General features: G+C 45.1%; 4 protein-coding genes across 4 annotated transcripts; 1 reads left to right on the top strand and 3 right to left on the bottom strand.

Moving 5' to 3' along the window:
• Nucleotides 1–15,010: 15,010 nt before the first annotated feature.
• On the bottom strand, nucleotides 15,011–16,525 carry PtA15_16A327 (uncharacterized protein; the record flags this gene model as incomplete). The annotated part of the gene is made up of 2 exons (XM_053164006.1): nucleotides 15,011–16,177; nucleotides 16,340–16,525. The coding sequence occupies 2 exons, from the start codon at nucleotides 16,523–16,525 to the stop codon at nucleotides 15,011–15,013; spliced, it is 1,353 nt and encodes a 450-aa protein (XP_053027974.1).
• A 1,428-nt stretch (nucleotides 16,526–17,953) lies between these two features.
• On the bottom strand, nucleotides 17,954–18,601 carry PtA15_16A326 (uncharacterized protein; the record flags this gene model as incomplete). The annotated part of the gene is made up of 1 exon (XM_053164005.1): nucleotides 17,954–18,601. One exon carries the CDS (start codon nucleotides 18,599–18,601, stop codon nucleotides 17,954–17,956), a length of 648 nt encoding a protein of 215 aa, XP_053027973.1.
• Nucleotides 18,602–19,605: 1,004 nt separating this feature from the next.
• On the bottom strand, nucleotides 19,606–20,803 carry PtA15_16A325 (uncharacterized protein; the record flags this gene model as incomplete). Its single annotated transcript, XM_053164004.1, has 3 exons — nucleotides 19,606–20,016; nucleotides 20,108–20,710; nucleotides 20,801–20,803. The coding sequence occupies 3 exons, from the start codon at nucleotides 20,801–20,803 to the stop codon at nucleotides 19,606–19,608; spliced, it is 1,017 nt and encodes a 338-aa protein (XP_053027972.1).
• A 294-nt stretch (nucleotides 20,804–21,097) lies between these two features.
• On the top strand, nucleotides 21,098–22,659 carry PtA15_16A324 (uncharacterized protein; the record flags this gene model as incomplete). The annotated part of the gene is made up of 2 exons (XM_053164003.1): nucleotides 21,098–21,211; nucleotides 21,319–22,659. The coding sequence occupies 2 exons, from the start codon at nucleotides 21,098–21,100 to the stop codon at nucleotides 22,657–22,659; spliced, it is 1,455 nt and encodes a 484-aa protein (XP_053027971.1).
• Nucleotides 22,660–23,152: the final 493 nt, after the last annotated feature.

Here is a 23,152-nt window from a genome sequence, read left to right as displayed (position 1 = left end):
CTTCGACGAAGGACCGCCAAAGTAGCGCTTCTCAATTGAAGAACCTCTGAAGTTGTGTCCTTCGGAAGTTTTTCAAAAGATATCCCAAGTTTTTCCAAAGATGGGGCAAAAACTTCGAATATCCTTTGAATGTGTCGCAAATATCCGTCTGGCGAGCCGGTTTGACCAGATAAAATCTCCAAAGCCTACTCCCAAGTCCACTTTGAAGGTACTTTGGAGTCGGCCGCAACAACTTTGGAAAAACTTTGAATGCCCGTTGGAGGCACTTCGAAGGTCATGGACTTCCAAGTTACTCCGGAGGTGGGACCCGCGACTTCAAAAGTACTTCAAATGGGCTTCGGAGGCGCTTTGAAGGTAATCCACTTTGAAGTGACTCCGGAGTCGGGTCCATCTCCTCCCAATATCCATTGAAGGACCATGGGAGGTTCTTCAAATGTGATCATCATGCATCCGAGCAGTGGCGGAATGGCAAAGGACATCCCCGAAAAGGCCAGAGGAGTCTTTTCTCGCCAACTCCTCGAAGGCCACCGCGTAAGGTCCAGAAATCCCCCAAAGCCCGCAATTTCACTGCCGCCCCGATGGCTGATGAGCAGAATGACGTCAACGCCCCCATGGTGAGTTATATTCTTTTTTGATTATCATCCACCCTCTTGAGATGCCCCCCAACAAGAAGACCTGGAACAGATTCAGACTGCCCTCCAATCCATTGAGGGCTCTTTTTCCCTCAGCAGCGACCTGCTCCAACGCGCCCATCCCCTCTTTCAGGTGAGTAAGTCCCTAAAGGCTCAACATAGTTTTTGATGTTGACATTAAGCCCGCTCCGCGGGCCTTTTTAAAACATGTAGATGACCCCGGATGACCGCAACCTTGCCATCCTCCTCTTAGCCATTCACAACGGCATCCAACCCAGCAGCATCAATCCAAGCGCCATCGTCCCCCACGAGCCATCAACAGCCAATGACACCTTTGAATTCAGTAACTACTTCAAAGGCCACGTCCGCAACCTCGCCCGGCAAGTATTAATCAAACCAGATATCTGATCTTACCGTAGCCAGGCTGCTCAACGTTTGCGTGTGGTCGAGACACCGGTCAGTCTTGTCCAGGTAAGTTATGTCAGTTTTTTCATAGGATGGTTACCCTGAGCTCTGACAGTCATCGTCACCTCAGGAGGCTATTGCTAAGGCTTCCCCAGAGTTCTGTGCAACTCATTTACCGCCGAACGACCCCAAAAACGCCCAGCTCAATAAGCTGATCACTGAAATGGTGAAGCAAGGAAAAAATGCTCTTGCCATACACATCAAGGTAGGAATGACTGGGACGGGGCCGCTGGCCAATGTCCCAAAACTTTATAGCCTTATCCCCACCGTATACGGCGGATTCCATCCCGACTTCAAAAAGCTTAGCAATTCCAAGATCCACTCGCAAATTCGGTCCGAGGCCAAGGTTCAACTATGTTACTTGCGGTTCATGGCCAACATGAACCAAATCCAACACCGCCGCAAAACCATCCGCAAACAGATATTGTTCTGGGATGGTATCAACAAGGATCTCGCGCAAGTCCGAAAGAAATGAAACAACTACGCCGTGGCCTATACTCAGCTGATATTCAACCTCGACACATACATCTGGGACAATAAAGACCGTCAACGATGTTCCAGAAGAGGAACAACAAGCCCCTTCCGAAGAAGCAATCCAAAAGCGCGTGGCTGCAGCTTGTCAACCAGGAGAATGAAGAGACTGTTGAGCTACCTTCCAATCAGGAGTACTAATAAAAAGTCAATAATTTTTCTCTTGTGCCCCCCTCTATCTTACCCTCTTAGGTATCTTTTATCTTGTGGTCCGTTCCTATCTGTGTCACTCTTATCGTGCTCTCTCCTGCACTCTCTTCTCTGTTGCTCTCTTTCTCTTCTCCGTCTTCCACTCTCTTCTCTGTCGCACTCTTTCTCTTCTCTGTCTGTCTCTCCTCTTGTGCTGTCTTATTTGTCTGTCTCCCACTCTCTTCTCTGGCTTTGGGCTACCAGAAGCAGTGTGTCAATTGAGGTGTTAGTATGTAATTAAAGCTATCAAACGGTATCAATCTACTGAGCCCCTTCAGGGGCATCGTGAGCAATGTAGAAGGCGGGCGGGCGCATCAGAGGAGATTGGTGTTGGAAGGGATATCAAACACAGGGGGTAAAAAACTGAACCTTGGAGCTGCAGCGGTGAAGCCGCCCTGGCCTCTAGTTAGGGATAAAAATCACGAAAGTAGGTATTTTACCTGGCAAATCACAGGCTATTGAGGCTGTTGAAGGCGGGTAAAATTCTAATAGGTAATGTAAAAGCTGGGGAATCCCCTTTTGGGTGGAGAAAGGACAATTTTTATAGCCTAGGCAGGCCTCCAGGGGCGCCCAGGGGACAGGGGGACACTTTTGGGCGCATTCTGAGGCAATTTGGTTGCGCTAGAAGGCGCTGTTGGTCGCAGAACCTTGGGGCTTGGATACAAGGGCTACCAAGGACCATTTACAGAGGTTCTGCGTGTTTTTAAACATGCCTTACACGTCATAGGGGCTGGTTTGGGGGTTCTGTGACGCTTATTTCCGTGGAAATGTGCCACTGTGAGTCATCACAGCTGACCTAAAAGCTGCCTGTTCTACCTTTGTTACACATGAATTACCTTATATCTTTTTCATCTTAAGAGATAACCTTGTTTTGACTTCATATTTTGTTTCCTCATGCAATTTTAACCCTAGTTACAAATTATCAATTCCTTGTAACTATACTCCTTCCTTGAGTTATTGAGTTGTGGCGTGCATGCGCAGTTGTGACGTGTCAGCGCTACCAGGCGCGCCAAACCACATGTACATATGTAGATTACATAAGCAAACTGTGAAAATTTTCGTATTCAGGATCCCCCTTGCCTGAGGCGGATCTACAGACTTCAGCACACCAGAACCACACCCCAGATAACCCCAGGATCACCACCAAAGAGTTTACAACACTCCCAGTATACCTACCGTCACAGGCGCCTAGGATATTGACAGTAAGTAACCTCTTTCACTGAACCTTGTTTATCTCAGAGGTACAACTCTGTGTCTTGCTTGATCTGCTCTTTTCTGCTGGCCTTTGCCTTCTTTTGATCACAGGGCTGTCCCTCCATATCTGCTGGCCTTTGCCTCATTCTTGATCACAGGGCTGTCCCTTCTTATCTGCTGGCCTTTGCCTCAAATCTAGGTTACAGGGCTGTCCCTCAGGTTTCCCTTTAAGAACCTTGACTATCCAGAAGGAAGCTAAAAAATTGTGTCTGGAATTAAACTTATCTAATCCAGAGACCCTCCACATTTCTTTAGTGAGAGGAGGCTGTGGCACTTTCTAGCACAGCTTAGCAGCACTCTTCTGAAGAGTAGCATTGCCAGTGGACGTGCATTCCCACTAGAATAACCTAGTATATCTTCTTATCCTGATCCTGTCCTGTTTCTCTTTTCTCTTTCTCTATCTCTCTCATAGTTGTATTTTCTTTATCCAAAGAAATTTAACTATTTCCCCCCTTCTTTCTTGTGTCCTGTAGTCACTATAGAGACTCAGGCTCACAGCCACAGAAGGTACTAGAGCTAGCTTCTGTGCACTTGTAAACGTGCAAGCAGTGCTTTATACATGTTCTGGAGGCACTCATTGAATGCTCCAGTTCATTTGACCCCTTCTACATATTTACTACAGTTGTAATTTATGTGTAGTGAGGCTTGGGAAGGCTGGGGCGCTTTCTAGTCTCTCCTGTGCACGCTGCAAGAGTCATTTTCAGTCTAGAATATTTTTATATTGAATGGCGTGGTAATTACATCTTGTTTGGTGATTGATTACATGTGTACAAGACATATAACACATGTAATATTGCTATTGGGGCGTATTCTGGCCCATTCTCACTTCCTGAGCGCTTTGGTTGCGGGCTAGTTTATGATTATGCATATATGTACACCTTGCGTGCGGGCTTGAGCTCTAGGCAACAGAGCACGCGGGCTTGGGTGCGCCACGCAACAAATAAAGCCAACTTTTAAACTATGTATACACAACACCTCAGTTACGTCACTGAAACTGGGTGTATACATGTGTACTTAGATATATATGCATACAAGTGCATTCACGCGGGGTGTGATGCACTTGCTTAAACTTTGAAGTTAGTTTACACAAGGAAGGGATAATAATTAAGGGTACGTGTAAATGAGGTACCCTAGGTTATTTTACCAGTAGAATCAGAATCTTCTATATTATTTTATCTATTAATTACACAAATCTAAGTAATTAATTATTTATATATTTATTTAATGTTTTTGCATAGTTTTACATATGTAAGAGTAATAATGTCTCTTTCATATGTAACACCACATTTTATTTTTTTATTTGTATTATTTTTATGTCACAGTGGATCTGCCATAGTAGCCAGCTGACAGGCAGCGTTCTGGTCACGCAGGGGCCGTGGCGGCCCGGCGGAAGGATTGCTGCAGGGATTGTTTTGCCACAGAAAACGCTGCGTAAGTATGGTTGTCTGAGGCAGTACTCAGTTTTGAAGGGTGCTGGAGGGACTCTGGGGGTGCGGCAGCGTAGCCGCCTTGTATTCTAGTTTAAGTGAAGTCAAACACCCCATAAATATGTTTCATCTTGATATCTCATTTCATGTCATATCCATGTTTTCAAGCACTTGGCCAAATCATACAAATTGCTGTCTCAGGCAAGCCCCACTGCCTCTGAATAAGTGACACAAGCTTCATGATAAATCCTTGCTTGCAAACCCAGGAATACTTAGAGGCCTTGTTGGCCTACATGATTCCAAGGACAAATCCTTCTAGCTGCATGTGGTGCAAAATAAGATAAAAGAGTATAAAACTCTAAGACAAAATTATAAGGAATAATACCAATGGATCTATTGGTAATTATGACATAAAATATACAAGAAAATGGTGTAATTATATTGATATAATTACAGATTTACTTTGTGCACAGAGGGAAACTTGTTGCGCACAGGAATTATGGTTGTCTCAACGTCACTTGACGTCAGGGCTCTGTGCGTACCACCGGCTCCCCTGAATAAACTCTCTGCACACGGGAGGTGCCCACAGGCGGACGGGTTGAGAAACACTGGCCATCCAGAGGACAACACCTCTTGATGACCGGTCTTTCTGGTCATTGAGAGGACACATCCCTCTTGATGACCGGCACAGGCTGGTCATTGAGAGAACACATCCCTCTCAATGACCGGAACAGACTGGTCATTGAGCTTTCACATCCCTCTCAATGACCAACATAGACCAGTCATCAAGAGGACACATCCCTCTTGATGACTGGCACAGACCAGTCATCCAGAGGGCATCAATAGGAATCAATACTCTTGATGAATGGGATAGACCAGTCATAAAGAGGAGACCACCCTCTCAATGACTGGTCTGTAGCGGTCATTAAGAGGATGTATCTTGATGACCGCTAAAGAATAGTCATCCAGAGGACACCATCCCCTTGATGAACAGAACTGACCGGCCACTGAAAGGAATCAATCCTCTCAATGGCTGGTGCAGACCGGTCATCAAGGTGGTGATGCTCTCACCCTCTCAATGACCGGTGAGGGCATCAAAAGGAATCCATCCTCTCAATGACCAGAATAGATTGGTCATTGAGAGGATTGACTCTTCACAATGACCGGAATAGACGGCCATTGAGAGTGTTAAGTTTTATGCGATGAATGTTTCTAATTCTATTGCTAGAGTCTGTTGAGCTAAGGCTACCAGACTATGAGATTGTGATTGTATATACAATAATGTGATGATGATGATAATAATGATAATGAAAGATGATGATAATGAGATGGGGAAAACACAACATGTCTGGATACCGGGACCTATTTATACCAAAGCCCACCACTGGTGGGTGTGTACGAGACCGTGAGGACCTCCTCTCCTATTGAAGCATTTGAGGATGCTGGCTTTTCCAGTGCGGCTCACTTGTTGCACTCTATACTTTCCAAGCGTCACTCGGTGCTTCTTATATATTGAATGCTCAGCCCATTGGGCTTTTCTCTTACGTACATTCATTCTTAATGCTGCTTTTACCTTACCTTTGATAGCTTTTGCATTTTTGTCTATGAGCTCCGATAGCTCCTTACTTGTACTTTTATCGCGGTTATTTGCTTTCCGTTGATTGTACTGCTTTCGCCGTTGGCTAAAAGCAATTCAAACATGCTCCGCATGTTCTCTTGACTGTAGTTCGGGTAATCGGGGGTCATCAATGTCGAGCTCGTATGCCCGGGTAATAATCACTTCTTGTGATATTACCTGTGACACTTCTGGTAGTGATTGAGTCGTGAGCATACATAGATTGGCTGATGCCTGTTGCTCAACAGAGAGGGTACATGCCTCTTGATGCCCTCTTGGTGGCCGGTCTGTTCCATTCATTGAGAGGGTGGTGCCCTTTCAATGACCGGTCTATACCAGTCATCAAGAGGATTGATTCCTCTTCATGCCCTGTTGATGACAAGAATAGAGCGGTCATCAAGAGGGCACATCACTCTTAATTCCCTGTCTGTTCCAGTCATCAAGAGGGATGTGACCACTCGATGACCAGTCTGTGCCGGTCATTGAGATGGATGTGTTCTCTCAATGACATGCCTTTGCAGGTACTCAGGAGGGATGGGTCCTCTTGATGAATCCAAAGACTGGTCATCAAGAGGTTTTGTCCTCCGGATGGCCGGTGTTTCTCAACCTGGCCACCTGTGGGCACCTCTCATGTGCAGAGATTTTATTGAGGGGAGCCGGTGGCGCGCACGGAGGGGGGCCTGGCATCAAGTGACGTCAAGCCAACCAAAATTCCCGTGTGCAACAAGTTTCCCTCTGTGCCCAAATTAAATCTGTATAATTAATATAATTAAATAAAGAGGGGCCTGATAAAAATCAGGGGTGTTTAATGATAAGCAAGACAGGGACTGGAGGCAGCGGGCACGGTGCGGATTTGAGTGAGATGGTTGTGGAAGGATAAGTTTATCATTGCACAATGAGAAGGTGAGAGAGAAACAAGGAGAAAAAGAAGAAGAGAAAGAAAACAGAAACTATGACTCTACCTGGAGGCAGCAGGTACGGTGCAGAGTCAAGTGAGATGGTTGTGGAAGGATGAGGAGAAAGCCTTCCACCCACGCTGCTCCAGGTAGACTACAATACAGGTGACATGTGTGTGAAATGTATGTAGCATAAAAGAAAACATAAGATGGAGAGAAAACATAACTTGACTATCTTAACATTTAATCCCTCAAAGGTATCTTGAAAAAGTAGAGGGTTTAGGTACCTTTTACACACTGGGGCTTGTCAAAAGGGGTGTTTTAAATCCCAGGAATAAATTTGGAGAATCTCAAGATAAGGGGTTTAAACTTACTAGTAAAAATCCCTTGAAGTCTTGAGGTTCTTCAGGGTAGAAACTGGGCAGTTGAAAGCGCTTGAAGAGGTTTATTCTGAAGGCTGGGTGGACACTGGGCAGTTTCTTTTGGAAAAATGGGGCTAAAAATAATTAACAAGGGGCTTACCAGACTAGAAACAGGCCATTGAGCACGTGTTGAAGGCGGGTAAACACTAATAGGTATGTAAAAGTGTGAGGAAAGGGCTTTGGGGGTGGAAAGAGGACCCTTTAAATTCCCTTGGAAGCTCTCTGGGGCGTTCAGGAGGAGGGCAGGGCTTCTGGCAAGCTTGTTGGCACTTTCAAATGGATTTTTGGCCTGTCTGATGGCGCCATAGAGGCTTGAAACTCTTTGGAGATGTGCCAAGGGAGAATAAAGCGGTATTTTGATACCATAGTTCAATCTCGTTACATGTGTGATACAGAAGGGGCTGTGACGTGTGGCGAGTTGTTACAACATTGATACATCTGTACAGAGGGGGCTGAGACGTGTGGCTTTTTTACATCATTTCCCACTGCTGCATTTATACAGAGGGGGGGCTGAGACATGTGGCCGTTTGTTCTAGAATGGGCCACAGTCTTTTCCAATCTGACATGCTGTATATGTACTAGTCTTTCTGTTGTGTGAGGAATGTTCCATCACATCATTACATGTGTAGTGCATTTGTACAACATGTAATGTGTCACCTTTTTGGGTTGATTATGTCATATTCTTGCAAGGAGGCGTACTTGTGACCCTTTTGAGACATTTAAAAGCCTGTGTGGGGGTTTTGCACTCATCTAACCCAAAATGGTGTGTGTCAGGTTTCTGTAGCGTGCAGCACGCGGGCTCTGAGAGAAACCTGTCACACATACGCTGTGTTATTTGGCGCGCAGCATGCGGGTTTTGGCAAAGTGCACCTGTATTGTGTAAGCTAAACATAACACCTCAGTTCTGTTACTGAAACTGGGGTATAAGAATATGTACATATGCATATGAGCATACAGATCACTCCTTTTGAGTTTACCTGTTAAATTTTCAATGCAAATTTGCACAAGAAAGGAGTAAAAATTAAGGTTACCTTGAAGCGAGGTACCCTAGGTTAAATTAGGCTTAAATTCAGAATATGGATTAATATTCTAGGTTTTATATATATGTAATTATAAATAACAGCAGTAATAATTCCTCCTTATGTAATAATACTTAATTTTTGCTTCTGATGTTATGTCATGGTGGCTCTGACATAGTAGCCAGCTGACAGGCCTAGCATGCCCCACTTTGGCAGATATAAATATCCTTCCAGGAGAATTAAGAAGCTAGTTTGTTTCACTCACACTCTCTTTTATTTAAGCACTGGATTATATTCCTTATCTGCATCTTTCACTTTCTGTATACTTATTGTCCTTCTCATCAGCAATCTACAACTTTTTATTCATTGCCCATGCATGAATAGATTTACTCAAAATACATATATTCAACATGCAACACCATCTTTGTTTTTCACTTGTAGCATCAGTATGCTGTCTTGAAGTCAACAGAATTTGCTGCTTATTTTTGAAAAAGAATGAATCCACAAATGGGGCCCAAGAATATGTTGATCTGGAGCTCTCTCTTGGGATAAGCGGTAGGATGCAAACTGTGAAAGGCAAGGTGAGATTTTTGGAACTATATTGGCTGAAAATAAACATGATGATTCAGACTCATCTATCATTCATAGATTTCACCACCCAAGAAAACAATAATGGAGGGTGATCAAGCTGGCGAAATTCCACTTAATCTATTTCCACTTGCTCCAGAAAACATTTCCATCAATAAAAGGGTTGCAAATATTGAAAATGAGGTTTCCCATCCCCCAAAGCGCCTGTGCGCACCATCAGTTACCCCTGATCAAATCATCCAACAAACTTCAGAGAATCCTAAAAGAAGCAATCTGATATCTTTGAAACCTCTTAAGATCTCCCCATTCTTGAAAACCTCAAAAAGCATTAATTTTGGCAAAGATATTGATCATCAGCAGCCATGGGGTAAGTCAATCATGGCACATTCCAGCCACAGACAAAATCAAACACCACATCTATGGTTTAATGATTTTGGCCCTAGCACTATGCATCCAAGCAAGATTGAACCAACCAGAAGTCTTACTCCTCAGCTCATCAAAGAAGCTGATCATTTTGAATCCCATGGCCCATTGGATCCTTTGGCACATAAAGGAGGAGATGCATCATCAACTGGCATGCAAGGAACCAAATTCCCAGAGGATCATACTAATGAATTATATGAAACAATCAGAATATACTACTCCTGTCAAATAATAGATTGGAATCCAGATCAGATAAACCAAATAGCATCTTTGGTCACTCATTCTATGGTATCCAAATTTCTGTTGCAGGGTCCCTCTAAAGTACGGGAGATGCATGAATCACACCTGATTCTACTTCCGTTTATCTATAAATTGGTGATCAAAAAACTCACAGAACACAATTGGATAAGCATACTCAAGGTGTGGAGAGCATTCTGGAAAAACAAATCAAGTATGCAAGGCAATTTTGACATCCTGAAGAAATTTACTTGGATCACAGACCTTATCTCAGAAGCAACCCTACCTGGAATATATCAACATGCTCCAATTAATTCCAACCGTGATAGAAAGCTGTGTTGTGGGAATAGAATGTTAGATCCCAGATTAAAAATCATCAGGAGGCTATCAGATGGTAGAACTTGTGTTCATTTTAGCAAATGCCATAGGAAGTGGGTGGAAATATTATGTAGCATGTTTGAGAAGGATTCTTATAAGAAAGGGTCACCTCCAACACAGCCACAGGTTCAGGAAATGGTACTGAAAAGTTTTAAAGAAAAGGCACAACTGATTCATTCGGAATTTGTCCAACTCAGAGTCACACTCAGCTCATTAGAAAAATTTCAATCCCTCCTAAAAGTTGCAAAGAATTTGTGCCTAAATAAAGATATTACTCTGCATATGAATAGTCTTAAAACCAATTGGTTGCATATTATCAGAGATTTGCAAGAAAAGAACTTTGGGCCAGATTCAAATTCTGAATCATTTTGCAAATTAAACACTCATTTGAAATTATATTCTATGGATCATCTCCGTAAAAACCTGCATTTTATTCCAGAAGAAATATCATTGCTGCCAAAATTTATCAATCAATACTTTCATGAATTTCATCCTAGTGAAGTCAATAATATCTTTTGATCAAAGTTAGCCCAGGGAATGGGTTCAATATCATTAACTCATAAGGCCTTTTCAATTTCTTTCTTGTCCTTAGGGGTGATTTATTCTCATATCATCATTCCTGAAATTATCTCATTTGAATAACATTTTATGAAACAGCTATAAAAAATGGAAATTTAGGTATGCATCTTCAATGAAAAAATTACCATATACACACCATGTATTGTATTTTTTGCAGCGTTGCTAAAACCTGACAACAGGTTTCCAATTTCAGTGAAATTTCAGGCAGGCACCTGGGTTTAAGGAGTGGAAATTCTTTCACTGTTGAAGTGGCTCAAGAGGGCTGCAAGGGCACTGTTTCTAAGAACAGGAAATGTATTTCAACATGAGCGGGAGCTAGCTCAGAGAGATTTTTCAGCCTATAGGGATATCTCTCTTCTGTACAACCAACAATAAGAGAGAAAGAGAGGATAAAATAAAAGGGGTAAGTGGCTGACCTAGCTCAGAGAGATGTGTCAGTCTACAGTGATCTCTGCTGAGCTAGGAAAGAAAGGGGCTGAGACTAATTACTGGGTGGATTATGTAATCTAGTGATGACTATGTTACAGCTTTGTGAAGCCCCAAAGGAGGGGGATTACACTGGGCTCATGCAGATCTTGGAACAGGACAAGCAGATTTGAGGAATCAATAAATAAGTGTAAAAAAGGTCAATAACCAGAAGGACCAGAATCAGAATATCACACTGTAAAAAAAACTCCAGAAAATACTGCAAGTTGACATGCAATATTACAAATTGAATGTCAACTGGCAGCAGTTTCTTGAGTTTTTTTCACAGTTTCAGGATCTGAAAATCACAATGACAACAAAATGATGGCCGCTATTTGGTTCAGAGCAGATCTCATGCTGCTCCATCATCTGAGTTTGTGTGGAACTCAGAATCTTGAGGTGTGACATCTTGCGGGACTTGTCATCATACACCCCGCGCGCACTAAATACATGAGAAAACAAAACATAATAACCTAATGGAGAAAGAAACCGTTGAAACTGAGGGGCGGTGGAAGTGGAGCTGAGAAAGAAACTGTAAACTTGACTATCCAAGAGTCCGCCATTGTTATTTTGAAAAAATGAAACTTATTGAAGTCCAACATGCACACTTTGAATATTGAGGCGGAGGCAGATGTGGAGAAGAACTTTGAAAACTTTCAGAAGCTTGATGACTGAATCCCACCACCGTGAGTGCGGAATAGCACACCAGAGCCGGTGTCTGAATTTCTTGGAATTTTGCACAGGTGCCCACAACCACCATAGGTACCTGGGTGAAAATTGCCATCTCTAGTATCATTGAAATCCACTTTATTTGTCTTCTTGCTTCTTAAAATCACAGATGTTTGCATTCACTTTATTTTCTTTCTTCTGGTAATAGTCTGTGAATTTTTTTTCCTGTTACAGTGAGTTCCGTTGAGGTTGGAAGGAATAGAGTGGCCAATCCATAGGAAGTTTTGGGAAGTGATTGGAGTAGCTCCACTGAATAAACTATATGCTTGCAATTTTTTTCCAGAAAGCCATTACTGTGTAGAGCCTTGGTTGGTCAGAAAAAGAGATGGGGCTGGGTGTGACGGGGAAGAAAATGACCTCTGAGAGATTTTGAGGGTGTAGACCAAGGACAAGCTCACCAATTTAGAGCAGTGAAGAGTTCTGGCTTAATCTGACTGTCTGGTATACGGATTTTGTTGCCAAGAAGGATACTCTTAATTATGGGCCTGGGTGCAATACTGTTTAGTCCAAATTATTAAACAGCCAGTACAGTATGGGTGAGATGGGTCACCCTGATAATAAGAAGTCATCCAAGTGGATGATTCAAACAGCAAGCACAGCTTCCTATGAGTATGACTAGAATTTTTATATGGAAAACAAAGTCCAGAGAAGCTGGGTATCAACCCTATGTAGATGAAAACACAACACATATGGTCAGAATGAAGGAATGAAGAGGTCAAGAGAAGGTGGAAAAGTCAAGAAACAAAAAGGGAAAATGAAACTATATGGCTGGTTAGAGATGGCCGCAGGTACCTGTTGGCAGGTGGAGGTGTTCATTTTTTAACCCGCCTGTCTGACTGGGACAATCAAGGGGATTAAGAAATCCTCTTGATGGCCAGAAAAATCTCAGTAATTGAGAAACACACCCCTAGAACCATCCCAGTCATTGAGAGGATCAAAAAAAACCTCTCAATGACTGGAACAAACCCAGTCATTGTGAGGAGAAACAAACCTCTTGGTGACCAGAGCACACCCATTCATCGAGGGGATTGATTAATCCTCTCAATGACCAGGATGGATGTGGTCATCAATCATCAAGAGGAGTGTTTACTCTTCTCTCAATTACCTGGGGGGAGTAAACACTCCCCTCAATGACCAGAGCCTGGTCATCAAGAGTGTTCCTCCTCTTGATGACCGGGTCTGTTCCAACCATCAAAGGGGATTAAGTGCTCCTCTCAATGACTGGAGAAAACTGTTCATCACTCCTCTTGTTGAACAGTTCTCTCTGTTCATTTAGGGAGTGTTTCTCCTCTCAATGACCGGGTTTGCTCTGTTTTTCCTCTTGAATACAGGTAATTTCAACTTGCACCCAGTTACCTGCCACTTGAACCCAGGTACCTGCCACTTGCACCCAGTTACCCGCCACTTGTACCCAGGTACCTGCCACTTGCACCCAGGTACCTACTCTGCGGGCCCGGGTGTCTGATTTTAGTGAAATTCTGTCTGGGTACTTGGGTGTGAAGTTCCATCTCTATGGTTGGTGCTTGTGGTTCTGGTTTTGTGGGAAGGTAATGGGCCATCTGCTCCCCATTTCTGAGCCAAGCCACATCTACTTTTTTTATCTGAGCCAGACAATCATCAATCTTCATTGTTATGTAGCTGACCACAGATATTTTGCTTTTCGGATGGTCAATTATATTGGAAATATTTAGCTGAGTTGGTTTCTTTTTGGCAGGAGGTGGCTGGGCTGGCAGGACTGGGTGTTTGGTGACAAAGAAATCCATTGAAATTTAAATAATTTATTTTGAACACCCCCAGGGACAGAGTGTGCTTTGGCACACTCCCATGAATTGAGTGAGATTTGGCACACTCTTAGGAACAGAGTATGATTTGGCACACTCTTAGGAGCAAATTGTGCTTTGGCACACTCATAGGAACAGAATTTTCACACTCCTAGGCATGGAATGCGCTTTTGCACACTCCTAGGAATGGAATGTGCTTTTGCACAGTCCTAGGAACCAAGTTTGCTTTAGTAGACTCCTAGGAAAGGAAATTGCTTTGGCACACTCCTAGGAAATGAGTACTCCACAAGCCACACCGATTGCCAAATTGAATTCTCCATCCAATTAAGGATGTGGTGAAAGCAAAATAACAACAAAGCAGTCTTCTTTTTCTTGCTCACTTGCACTCAAAACTCCATGGATTGATATTCTTTACTCTCACTCAACTGCTCATACTTGATCACTCATACTTAATTGCTTGTAGCCCATTGGTTGCACTCAATTCCTCACACTGGATTACTTGCACTCAATTGCTTGCACTGGATTAATTGCACTCAACTTCTTGCACTCAATTGATTCATGTTCCTCATCTTACTTGCCCACTCTCATTCAAGTTTCCTTCTTCTTCCAGACCCTACTGACAATCCCAGTTATTTTTCTTGCTTGAACAAAATCAATATTCATTTTTATTCCTCACACCCAATAATTTTTTTTTCCTGCTCACATTTCTTTTTCCTTCCAGTTGACTTTGATTATGTGAATGTTTTCATCAGATGAAAAGAAACAAGGGGGTTTCATTACTGCAGAGGAGGGATTGCCAGTGTCATTCTCCCAAGTTGATGCTGTCAACTATTGATCTGTGTGATACCACTGAGGACAAGCCATGTATTTCAACTTAGCTGACTAGTAGCTCTGACCAATGTGGTTGCGGGGGTCTGACTAGCACTAGCCTGGTCTTGGATGACTAAGTTAGATCAGGCTTACTTAGTCCCCAATGTGGATGCTCTAAAACAACAATATATTGGGTATATTTTGGATTGAGGGTGTTCTTCTGAGCCTGAACCTTCTGGTCTTCTACACATCATTTTCATGCACAATGAATCCTTTCTCTATAAGAAAGTCAAAAATAGCAGACAAAAGATATGGTATAAGCACATGGATTCTGAAAACTGTAAAAATTTGAATTGTCCATTAAAACTAAAAAAAGATGAATGCATGAATACATAAAGATCTCCTCAAAAATAGAATGTAGGGAGTCTTATTGGAAGGCCATCAATTGCAAGTAATAATGAATCTTGATATAGAAAAAGCAATCAGAACTTTAATAAAAAGGAAGTCAATAAATGAATAAATAAAGCAGGGTTGGCGTTGAATGGAGAGGGGGGAAGAGGGGAGATGGATTTAACCAGGGAAGACATTGGTCATTGGAGAGACGGATGACCATGAGCTGAATTGAAGGTTTGAGGTATCAGAAGACCCAAAGTGATCTATAAACGGCATTTTAAGCGGCTCTGATGAGGAGAATTTTGGCTGGGGATGGAGGAGTGGACCGGGAAAGGAAATATTCAAACTGGGTTCATTTCCAGTGCAGATGTCAGCGAATTCGATTTGCCAAGCGGCGGAGTCGGCATGAAAGAAAGGTGTCGGTGGCTGATGAGACCAAGCGTATGGCTCGCCTGGGAAGCTTGCCGAGTGATGGTGAGTGGAGGTCAAGCCTTCTATGATTGGCGCTACTAGATTGAGATTCAACCCCGCGTTTTCTTGCGGCTGACCCGACTGATACTGTGAGCTGAAGTCGGAGGCGATGGCAGTGTTTGGCATGATGGAGTAAGGTGAATGTACGTGTTTGATGGGAATGAAACGGTCTCCAAGATTCGAACCAGCTGGGAACATCCTTTGGGCTTTTCGAGAATTCGTGGATGATTCTGAGGGATAGGATGCAATTCGACTGCGGCGGATATAGGGCTTCGGTGCCGCCGGAACAAGAGCCAACTCTGGGGGCATTATCAGTCTGTTAATCGCCAAGTGAGGCGGCTGGGAGAAGTCGACAGACTGGAGGTTTGACTTGAACAAGCTGCTTGCACGATCAGCGTTTCCTCTGATCCCAAAATTGGTCGGAGAAGGTATAGGAGTCAAGAACCCGGTCCCAAAGCTGAGGATTGAATCCCGACTGGCCGACATCCTGAGAGCCTTATCATGCGCCAAATTTCTATCCTTCCTGGCCGCCTCAATCCGAGTCTGACAGGTGGGACAGGTCTCGAGAAAGATGCAGATCAATCCCTTGCGAACGTACGAGTGAGTATTTTTCACGGCCTTGGCGGTCTTGTCACGTCCTCCATGGCCCTCGGATGCATGCGCCGCTTTGATGATAAAATACATCAACTCTTTCACTGCAATTGGTCGACCCGTTGGCTGACCTTTTTCTCTGTTACAGACAACGGTTCCTGTAGGAGTCGCCTCCAGAAAGAAGGTCTTCTTCACCCATGCACGATTGCTCGGGTTCGGGTCAGCACGTAGAGCCGCGGGGTCCAACAAAAGCCGATGAATTTGATGCAAATCACTGCTGGTCTGTCATCCATCAATTTTGCAAGGGGATTCGAGGGCGAGTTAGGTGAAGAGAGAAACAAGTTTATGTTACTGATCAGCTTCTCACAACAGAAAGTCGGAGGAGTTGTGAAATTGTCATTAGGGCCTGGAACCATGATGAGTAGTGCAATGATTTCGGCTTACGATGACAGTTCTATCTGCGCGTTTTTTCCCAGAAATATATTTATCCATGTGGGAAGTGAAATTTTCCAAAGTTGGATAGCCATCACTTCCATCTATGCAGGATCCCAATCCTTTTCGCTCAGGTGCAGCAGCAGGGGGATCAATAGGCCAATTCGGCTGGGTTTTGGATGTAGAAGAGAGAAACATGGTTAGGAATTAAAGTATTTTTGTATAGATAAATAGACTATTTAGGTGGTTGGTGGGTATTGATTGTGATGATGGATCCCAATGCCTGATTGATGGGATTGGGAATCTTGAATGGTTATATGATGGCAACGAGGGAGGGATCTTAGCGGTCCGGAAGCGCCAACCCATTTTTCTAAGAGGAACTGTCTGCCTACGTGACAACCTGGGGTCATTTCCACGGCAAACCATTAGTTTTTTACACTTGAGCCTGGCAAGTCAGGCCTTGCAACCGGCCAGATCAGCCCAAACAAACAACCACACCATTCGATTCTCACTGCCCAATGGCTTGTCAGGGTAATTTACCACGGCAAAGCTTTTTAGATAACAACTCTCAACAACACTTTGTTCATTAATCCTCATCCGATGATCCGACCGTCGACGTGGTTTTTCTTTTTCTTTTCTTTTTCCCTTTTTTGCCGGGTGACAACAATCCATGCCATGCGCGTCCTACCAAAATACAACAATCAAATAAATTGGCCTCGTCGGCTTGATGTATATATTCAAGGCACGGACATACTTGAAGGCCATGGTTTAAGTACATCCGCCTGAGTTATCTAGGAATAATTGACTTGGTAGGAATTATGCAATTCAAGTTTAACTTCCAGCACAACCCTGCCAAGACTTATTTTTTCCTGTCCTGCTTTTTTACGAGCGATGTGATTCTAACAGGAAGCAGTTGACTAACGTGCCTTGGGTCAGATATGTTTTCATCAAGTTAGTTCTAAGGTTATCTTTGGTATCTTTATGAACATGTAACAGAATGCAAAACGGACCAAGAAAAAAGAAAAAAAGGGGAACGAGGGATGATACCGAAAAAAGGGAGAAGGTTATAGAGGAAAAGGATGCAAGAACACAAGAAAAAGGTGCCGCGGGTTGTGAGTGGTTGGATATTGTGGCCTTCTAGTCGGCTTTTTAGCCACATTCGACATACAGATCATGAAGCTTAGAGATAGACAGCTCGATGCTTCATGTAAACTTGGTCTAGAAAGCAGTGGAGATCAATCAGTTTTGAGACCACATCGTATTCAAACTCACGAGAAGAACAGAAGGAAAACGAACCGGTAATAACTCCCTTTCCTCGGGCCTCACGTTGAGCACCCCATGTTCGCAAACGGATCGAGTCACTGGACCTTCATCAAAATCAACAGGTGCGAGTCAGGCCACTATTGGCGAAGAAAAGTCGGACAGGAGTGGGCCCAACATTTTGATGAGACCGCTGGTATCCGTGGGCTCGAAGCCGCCCATTTCATCCATGCTACTTTCCTTGGTATCATACAGACCTCTGTTAGAGGCGCGTCCGTCGACGATGAAATTGCCCTCGTAGAGCGACAGTCGGACGCGGCCGTTCGCGTTTTTCGGACTGGCCTTAAGGGCGCTTTGGACGAACTCTCATTCGGGACCGAACCAATAACCGTTATAGAGGATTTTGCTGAGCTCAGCGGTCACAAACAAGTCCCGTAACGCTCGGACCTTGCCGTCCAGAGTGAGTCTCTCGAGGTCCATGAGCGCCCGACGAAGAATCGTGCCGGCAGGGGTCTCGTAGCACCCACAACTCTTAATTGATTCTCGACAATCTCCATACGGCTCATCACGTGGGCTCGGGCGAGAGAGTTCAATTGGAGAAAGATATCTAGGATGTCGGACCTCGGTAGCTTTACCAACGACTTCTCGTTGGTTGGTTGAGGGTTCGTACACCAACAATTCGCTGGTCACTCCTCGTGTGAACGTTAACATTGGGGGCCATCCGCACTGGCGTCCTAGAGATCCTTCGGGAGCGTCCACATGTCCTTTGACGGAGTCACGTCTGGCTCCTCCAGGATCCCAGCCTTGTACAAGATGTGATGCAGGTTCTCGTCCGTTGACCAGGGCTTGGCGGCTGTTTGGACACCAGGACGCCCTTCTCGGAGGCGTATTCCAGGAGCTCGGATCGACCTGCGAATCAGTTGCACAACTCTGGGAGCCTCCAGGGTGCGATGACCTTGATCGAAGGAACCAGAGTATAGAAAGCAAGCTCCAATGGAACTTGGTCAGTCCCATTCCCGCTGCATCCGTGTGAAACAAATCTGATATGGTCAAGAAGATTGGGATAATGCAATTATGGTCAGTCTGTGGTCAGCAGAAATGACTGAACTCGGCAGACACTTACGCGCATTGTTCGGTGGTAGCGGCTTCAATCATTCCTCGGGCAATGACAGGCCTTGCGAGAGAGGTTCCAAGAAGATAGACACCTTTCTAGATGCAATTTGCTTGGACAGCTGGGGCGATGAGCTTGGTAACAAACTCTCTCTTGAGATCCTGAGTAAACCCACAATAGAAACAAGTCAAGCGAGATGAGTGGTAGTGGCCGAATTGTATTGCGAGCAGCTCTTGACCAGATGAGGAGTCTTCCGAATCTTCAAGACAATTTTTGGCGCCCACTTTTAGCGCCTTGGCTTCCGCTGCCTAAAGGTCTTCTTCCTGACCAACGTCGGCCATTGCATATCACAAAAAGATAGAAGTGGCTTTAGAGCTGGCGCGTAGATATATTTTTACAAGGCTTACTGAATGCTACGACTTTGTCCTTGCTCGATGAGCCAGGCTAGGATACACGATGACCCGAGTATGCGAGCAAGACCCTTCCTTGACTAGCTACCATCTCAAGATATACATGTAGGTCTCCTTGTCTTTCTTGCATTTTTTTTTCGGGGGACAGTCTATGCCAGTTTCGTTCGTGTCTGAGGAAAGCAGTGATGAAGGAATGGATGGTTGGGCACCAAAATAAATTGGACAAGGCCAACCCACCTAAGACACGCGGGATACCGGACCCCTCGGTCTAACTTCCCAGAATCCAAAACATTTCGCAGCATGATCAAGCAGTGCAGAAGTCAGAGACTACTGCTGCATTGTCTAGACTTCTGCTCGTTCTCACAATGGATCATTAATGGTACCTGGCCTGGCATCCATCAAAATCAACACGCCCAACTGGAACTCGGCTGAGATGTTCTAAGCCAAAGGGGTGGGATGAAGACAACTAACTGAAAGCACAGGAAAGGATATCGGGACTACATATACATCAATCCAAGTTCGTGGCTATGGGTAGCTGACGCATTAGGTTTAGGTTTAAGCTGCTGATCGAGGTTGAGATTCCTCCTGAATGAGTCCCTGAGGGCGGGCTCCAAGGCGGAGGGAAAGCGCCAGTGGGCATGAGTTTCGTGTTGGGCCTGGACATGAGGAGGCCGAAGGTATTGAAGATAGGCTTCGTCGATGACTGCACCCAGTGTTCGACGGAGACCGGGGTCATCTAGCGCCAGCAGGCTGGCTGGCAGCCCCGGACTGTCACTCCCTCCTATGCCCGTCGCCGCACTCGAGAAATCATACTGGCCCGTAGGGATCGACGTCGATGACTTTTCGTCGTGCGGGATCGATATCGCAGGCAATAGTATGACCTTGCTGTCGATCTGTAGGATGTTGGCCTTGATCGAGAAAATTGAGTTGATTTGTTAGCCGAGTGGAAACTTTTCCCTCTGTCTTTTTTGTGTGTATTGAATTCTAGGAAACACATACTTGAATGATTAGGGCGGCCTCGAAGCCTTTGATGAGATTGGGGACTTGAAAATGTTGACAGCCAAGGTTTTCAAGAGCCTGGGGCAATGGAGAAGAATGATCGGAGACAGTTGAAGCCAGGTACCGAATGGGATAATTTTCCGAGGAGGGGATGTAAGTGGGGGCCTGGTAGGTCGAAATGATGGTGAGGCTAGGAGGATGGGTATCGGCGAGCAGCTTTTGGGCCAAAGCTGATTGGAGTTCGAGAGGGACGTGGCGGGGAGTGAGGACGAATCGTGCGGATTGGGAGAGCAGGAGGAATTGGTTTAGATGGAAGAAGGGCTGGGAGGGTGATCGGAGATGATCAGGCAGGCCGCTGCCCACCAACAGGCCGGCGTCCCCGACGAGCACCAGCAGACCGGACTGGCCAGGGAACTCGAGGCCGGTCGGATCCGCGGGCTGCCATTCGAGCCGTCCCTCTCGGCCCTGCAGCTCGCTCGACTTGGTCATCCCATCCGCGTCCTGGGCCGGCTCATCCGCCCATTGGTCGTCCTCTGAATCCGACTCGATCGCGTATGCTGGCGCTGGGCCCGTCGAGTGCTGGAAATCTAGGATCTGGGTGGCCTGCAAATGTTCAGTCAGTATATAACCACCATCTCCCAGCGATATGCTTTCTTTCTGGCGTGGACTCGTATACATACATAGAGTGCTTACCATGACTTTCTTTCCTGTGGTCCTTGGTTTCGGCGATCGGCCATTCTCAACATGGGCGACTACAACTTGTCAGAATATGGATGGACCCCCCCCTCGCAGCATGGGGGGTTTACGACTGCGCACTCGAGCCGGAGATAACATCGGGCCCGATTTCCAGAACTCCCTATGTAGCCGGCCAGGTACTTGACGAGTTCAGAAGGCGTACAGCATTTTCGACAAGCCTGACCCCTGCCTTTGGGGTCAGTTTCATGCCTTGGTTCGACTCATGCGGCGAAGGCATTCATCCATTTAGCCAATATGAAGGATGACTCCCAGACAGCCAACCAGACAAATCAAGTCTTCTCCATACAGAGCTATCCAGCCAGGTCACGAGCGAGTCCGCCAGCCATGAAGCTTTTCATCTTGAGTCTAGTTGAGTTCAAGTGGATTTGCGGAAACCTATCAATGTGAACCGAGCAGACAAACGAACTGATCCCTAGGCATCAACCTTTTCACTTGAACTTCTTGTGCGTATGTAGTCTTCCGTGATCCTGGCATCTATGGCTGTTATTTGGCGGTCACCAGACCCGGGTATAGCAAATCGCCCCGGTTTGCAAGAGGGGAGTCGATGGTTGGGAGGATCTTTAGAGTCAGATCTTCGGCGGGAGATTCGCGCCAGCGAGCCTGAGGAAAGCAGGCGTCGTCCTACAGTTGCAAGAGCATTGGCATGGATTCGCCAGCGAATAATTACCTGCACTAATCCCGCGATGGCCAGTAACCATCCATCCCCTGAGCACGAAGCAACCAACGGACAATTGAGACGCCAATCAACATCGCCCGGGGCAACAGACCAAGAAGTCGGACATCGATCTGATGCGTCCGAGGCCACTATCGAAGAACTTGGACATCCATCAGCTCCCTTCGAAGCAAGTGGCGCCGAAACAGGACATTCATCACCTGCGCCAGAAGTAACGAACGAAGAGCTTGCTGCTGATGAGGATGCAATCACAGTCGTACATCATGAGGATGGTTATGATGTGTACTACGGAGGAACGTTTCGCTTCACCACTTCTAGCTCCCTGTACGAAGCGTTCTCCCAATATCGCCCCAGGAAAACCAGGTTCGAAAGAATTTCCACCATTATGGGGTACATGCCTTATAAAGAACACTACCAATTACAACTCAAATCTGGTCAGGCTACAGTCCCATTGGATCAAGCTCTGCACTTACTAGCCACCGAAAAAACTAGCCAACATACGGAAAGCAATGCACTTGACACTTCTAGTAATCCACCTGTCACTTCTAGTAATCCACTTGACACTACTCATCATGCCGGAGATGAACTTGAAAGATCCAGCAGCAAATCCAAGGACCGGCAGCATCAGCTAACTGGAGATTACAGGATCGAGGAGGATCAGCTTGATCATGGCACAGCCACCCAGAATCACGACGGCAGCTCAGCTTCGAATCCGTCGCCCATCAATCATTACACAACCACTGAGAATCACGACGGCAGCTCAGCTTCAAATCCATCGCCCATCAATCATGACACAACTACCGAGAATTACGACGTCAGCTCAGCTTCGAATCCGTCTCACAATCTGCCGGATCCTGATAAAACCACCGAGAATCACGACGGCAGCTCAACTTCGAATCCGTCCAGTGAATTATCGGATGTTCTAATAGCAGACCTGGATAGATGTCCAATTTGTATACTAGACTTCGTGCCGGCCGAAGAAATCACCAAGAATCACTGGCTCTTCACTAAAGTGGCCAGGCTTAACAAGTGCAAACATTACTTCCACCCCCATTGTATCCGACCGTGGGTGATCGATCGCAAACAGGACTGTCCATCTTGTCGCCAGGCTCCAGGTGCTTGAGGCTTAAAATACCTGCAGATCCTCAAAAACATGGAGCAAAACACTTACAATTCTGCTTGCCTAAACTTGTCAAACATAGACCTTTTCTAATTCTTTTTGAAGCACAAATCGTTTCTCCAAATCCACTTTTGGAACTCCCTTCTTTCTTGATGCTCAAAATACCTAGAGACGCTCCCACACATATACCGTCTCTCTCAAGATGGCATTGTAATTCTGCTTGTCTGAAATTATGGAACCTATAATTTTTGTTAATCTTGTTCAATTTTTTTGGGGGGTTGAAAAATTGACTCCCACAAATTAATTTTCTAACTCCCAAAAGTTGCCGATGTCCTGAGGACTGCCAATTGACGTCTGCTGCGGTTCGCTGGGACCCAAAACTGGCCCGGGATTTTTTTGGGAGTTGGAATACAAATTCCGCTATCAAGAGTGGGAGTTGAAAATTTAATTATACAAAAAATGGAGAAAATGAAGAAAAAATTATATCTCCCCACTG

This window comes from Puccinia triticina, chromosome 16A (genome assembly GCF_026914185.1).
Source record: "Puccinia triticina chromosome 16A, complete sequence".
Classification (NCBI taxonomy): domain Eukaryota; kingdom Fungi; phylum Basidiomycota; class Pucciniomycetes; order Pucciniales; family Pucciniaceae; genus Puccinia; species Puccinia triticina.
This window is presented reverse-complemented; position numbering and strand designations above follow the sequence as displayed.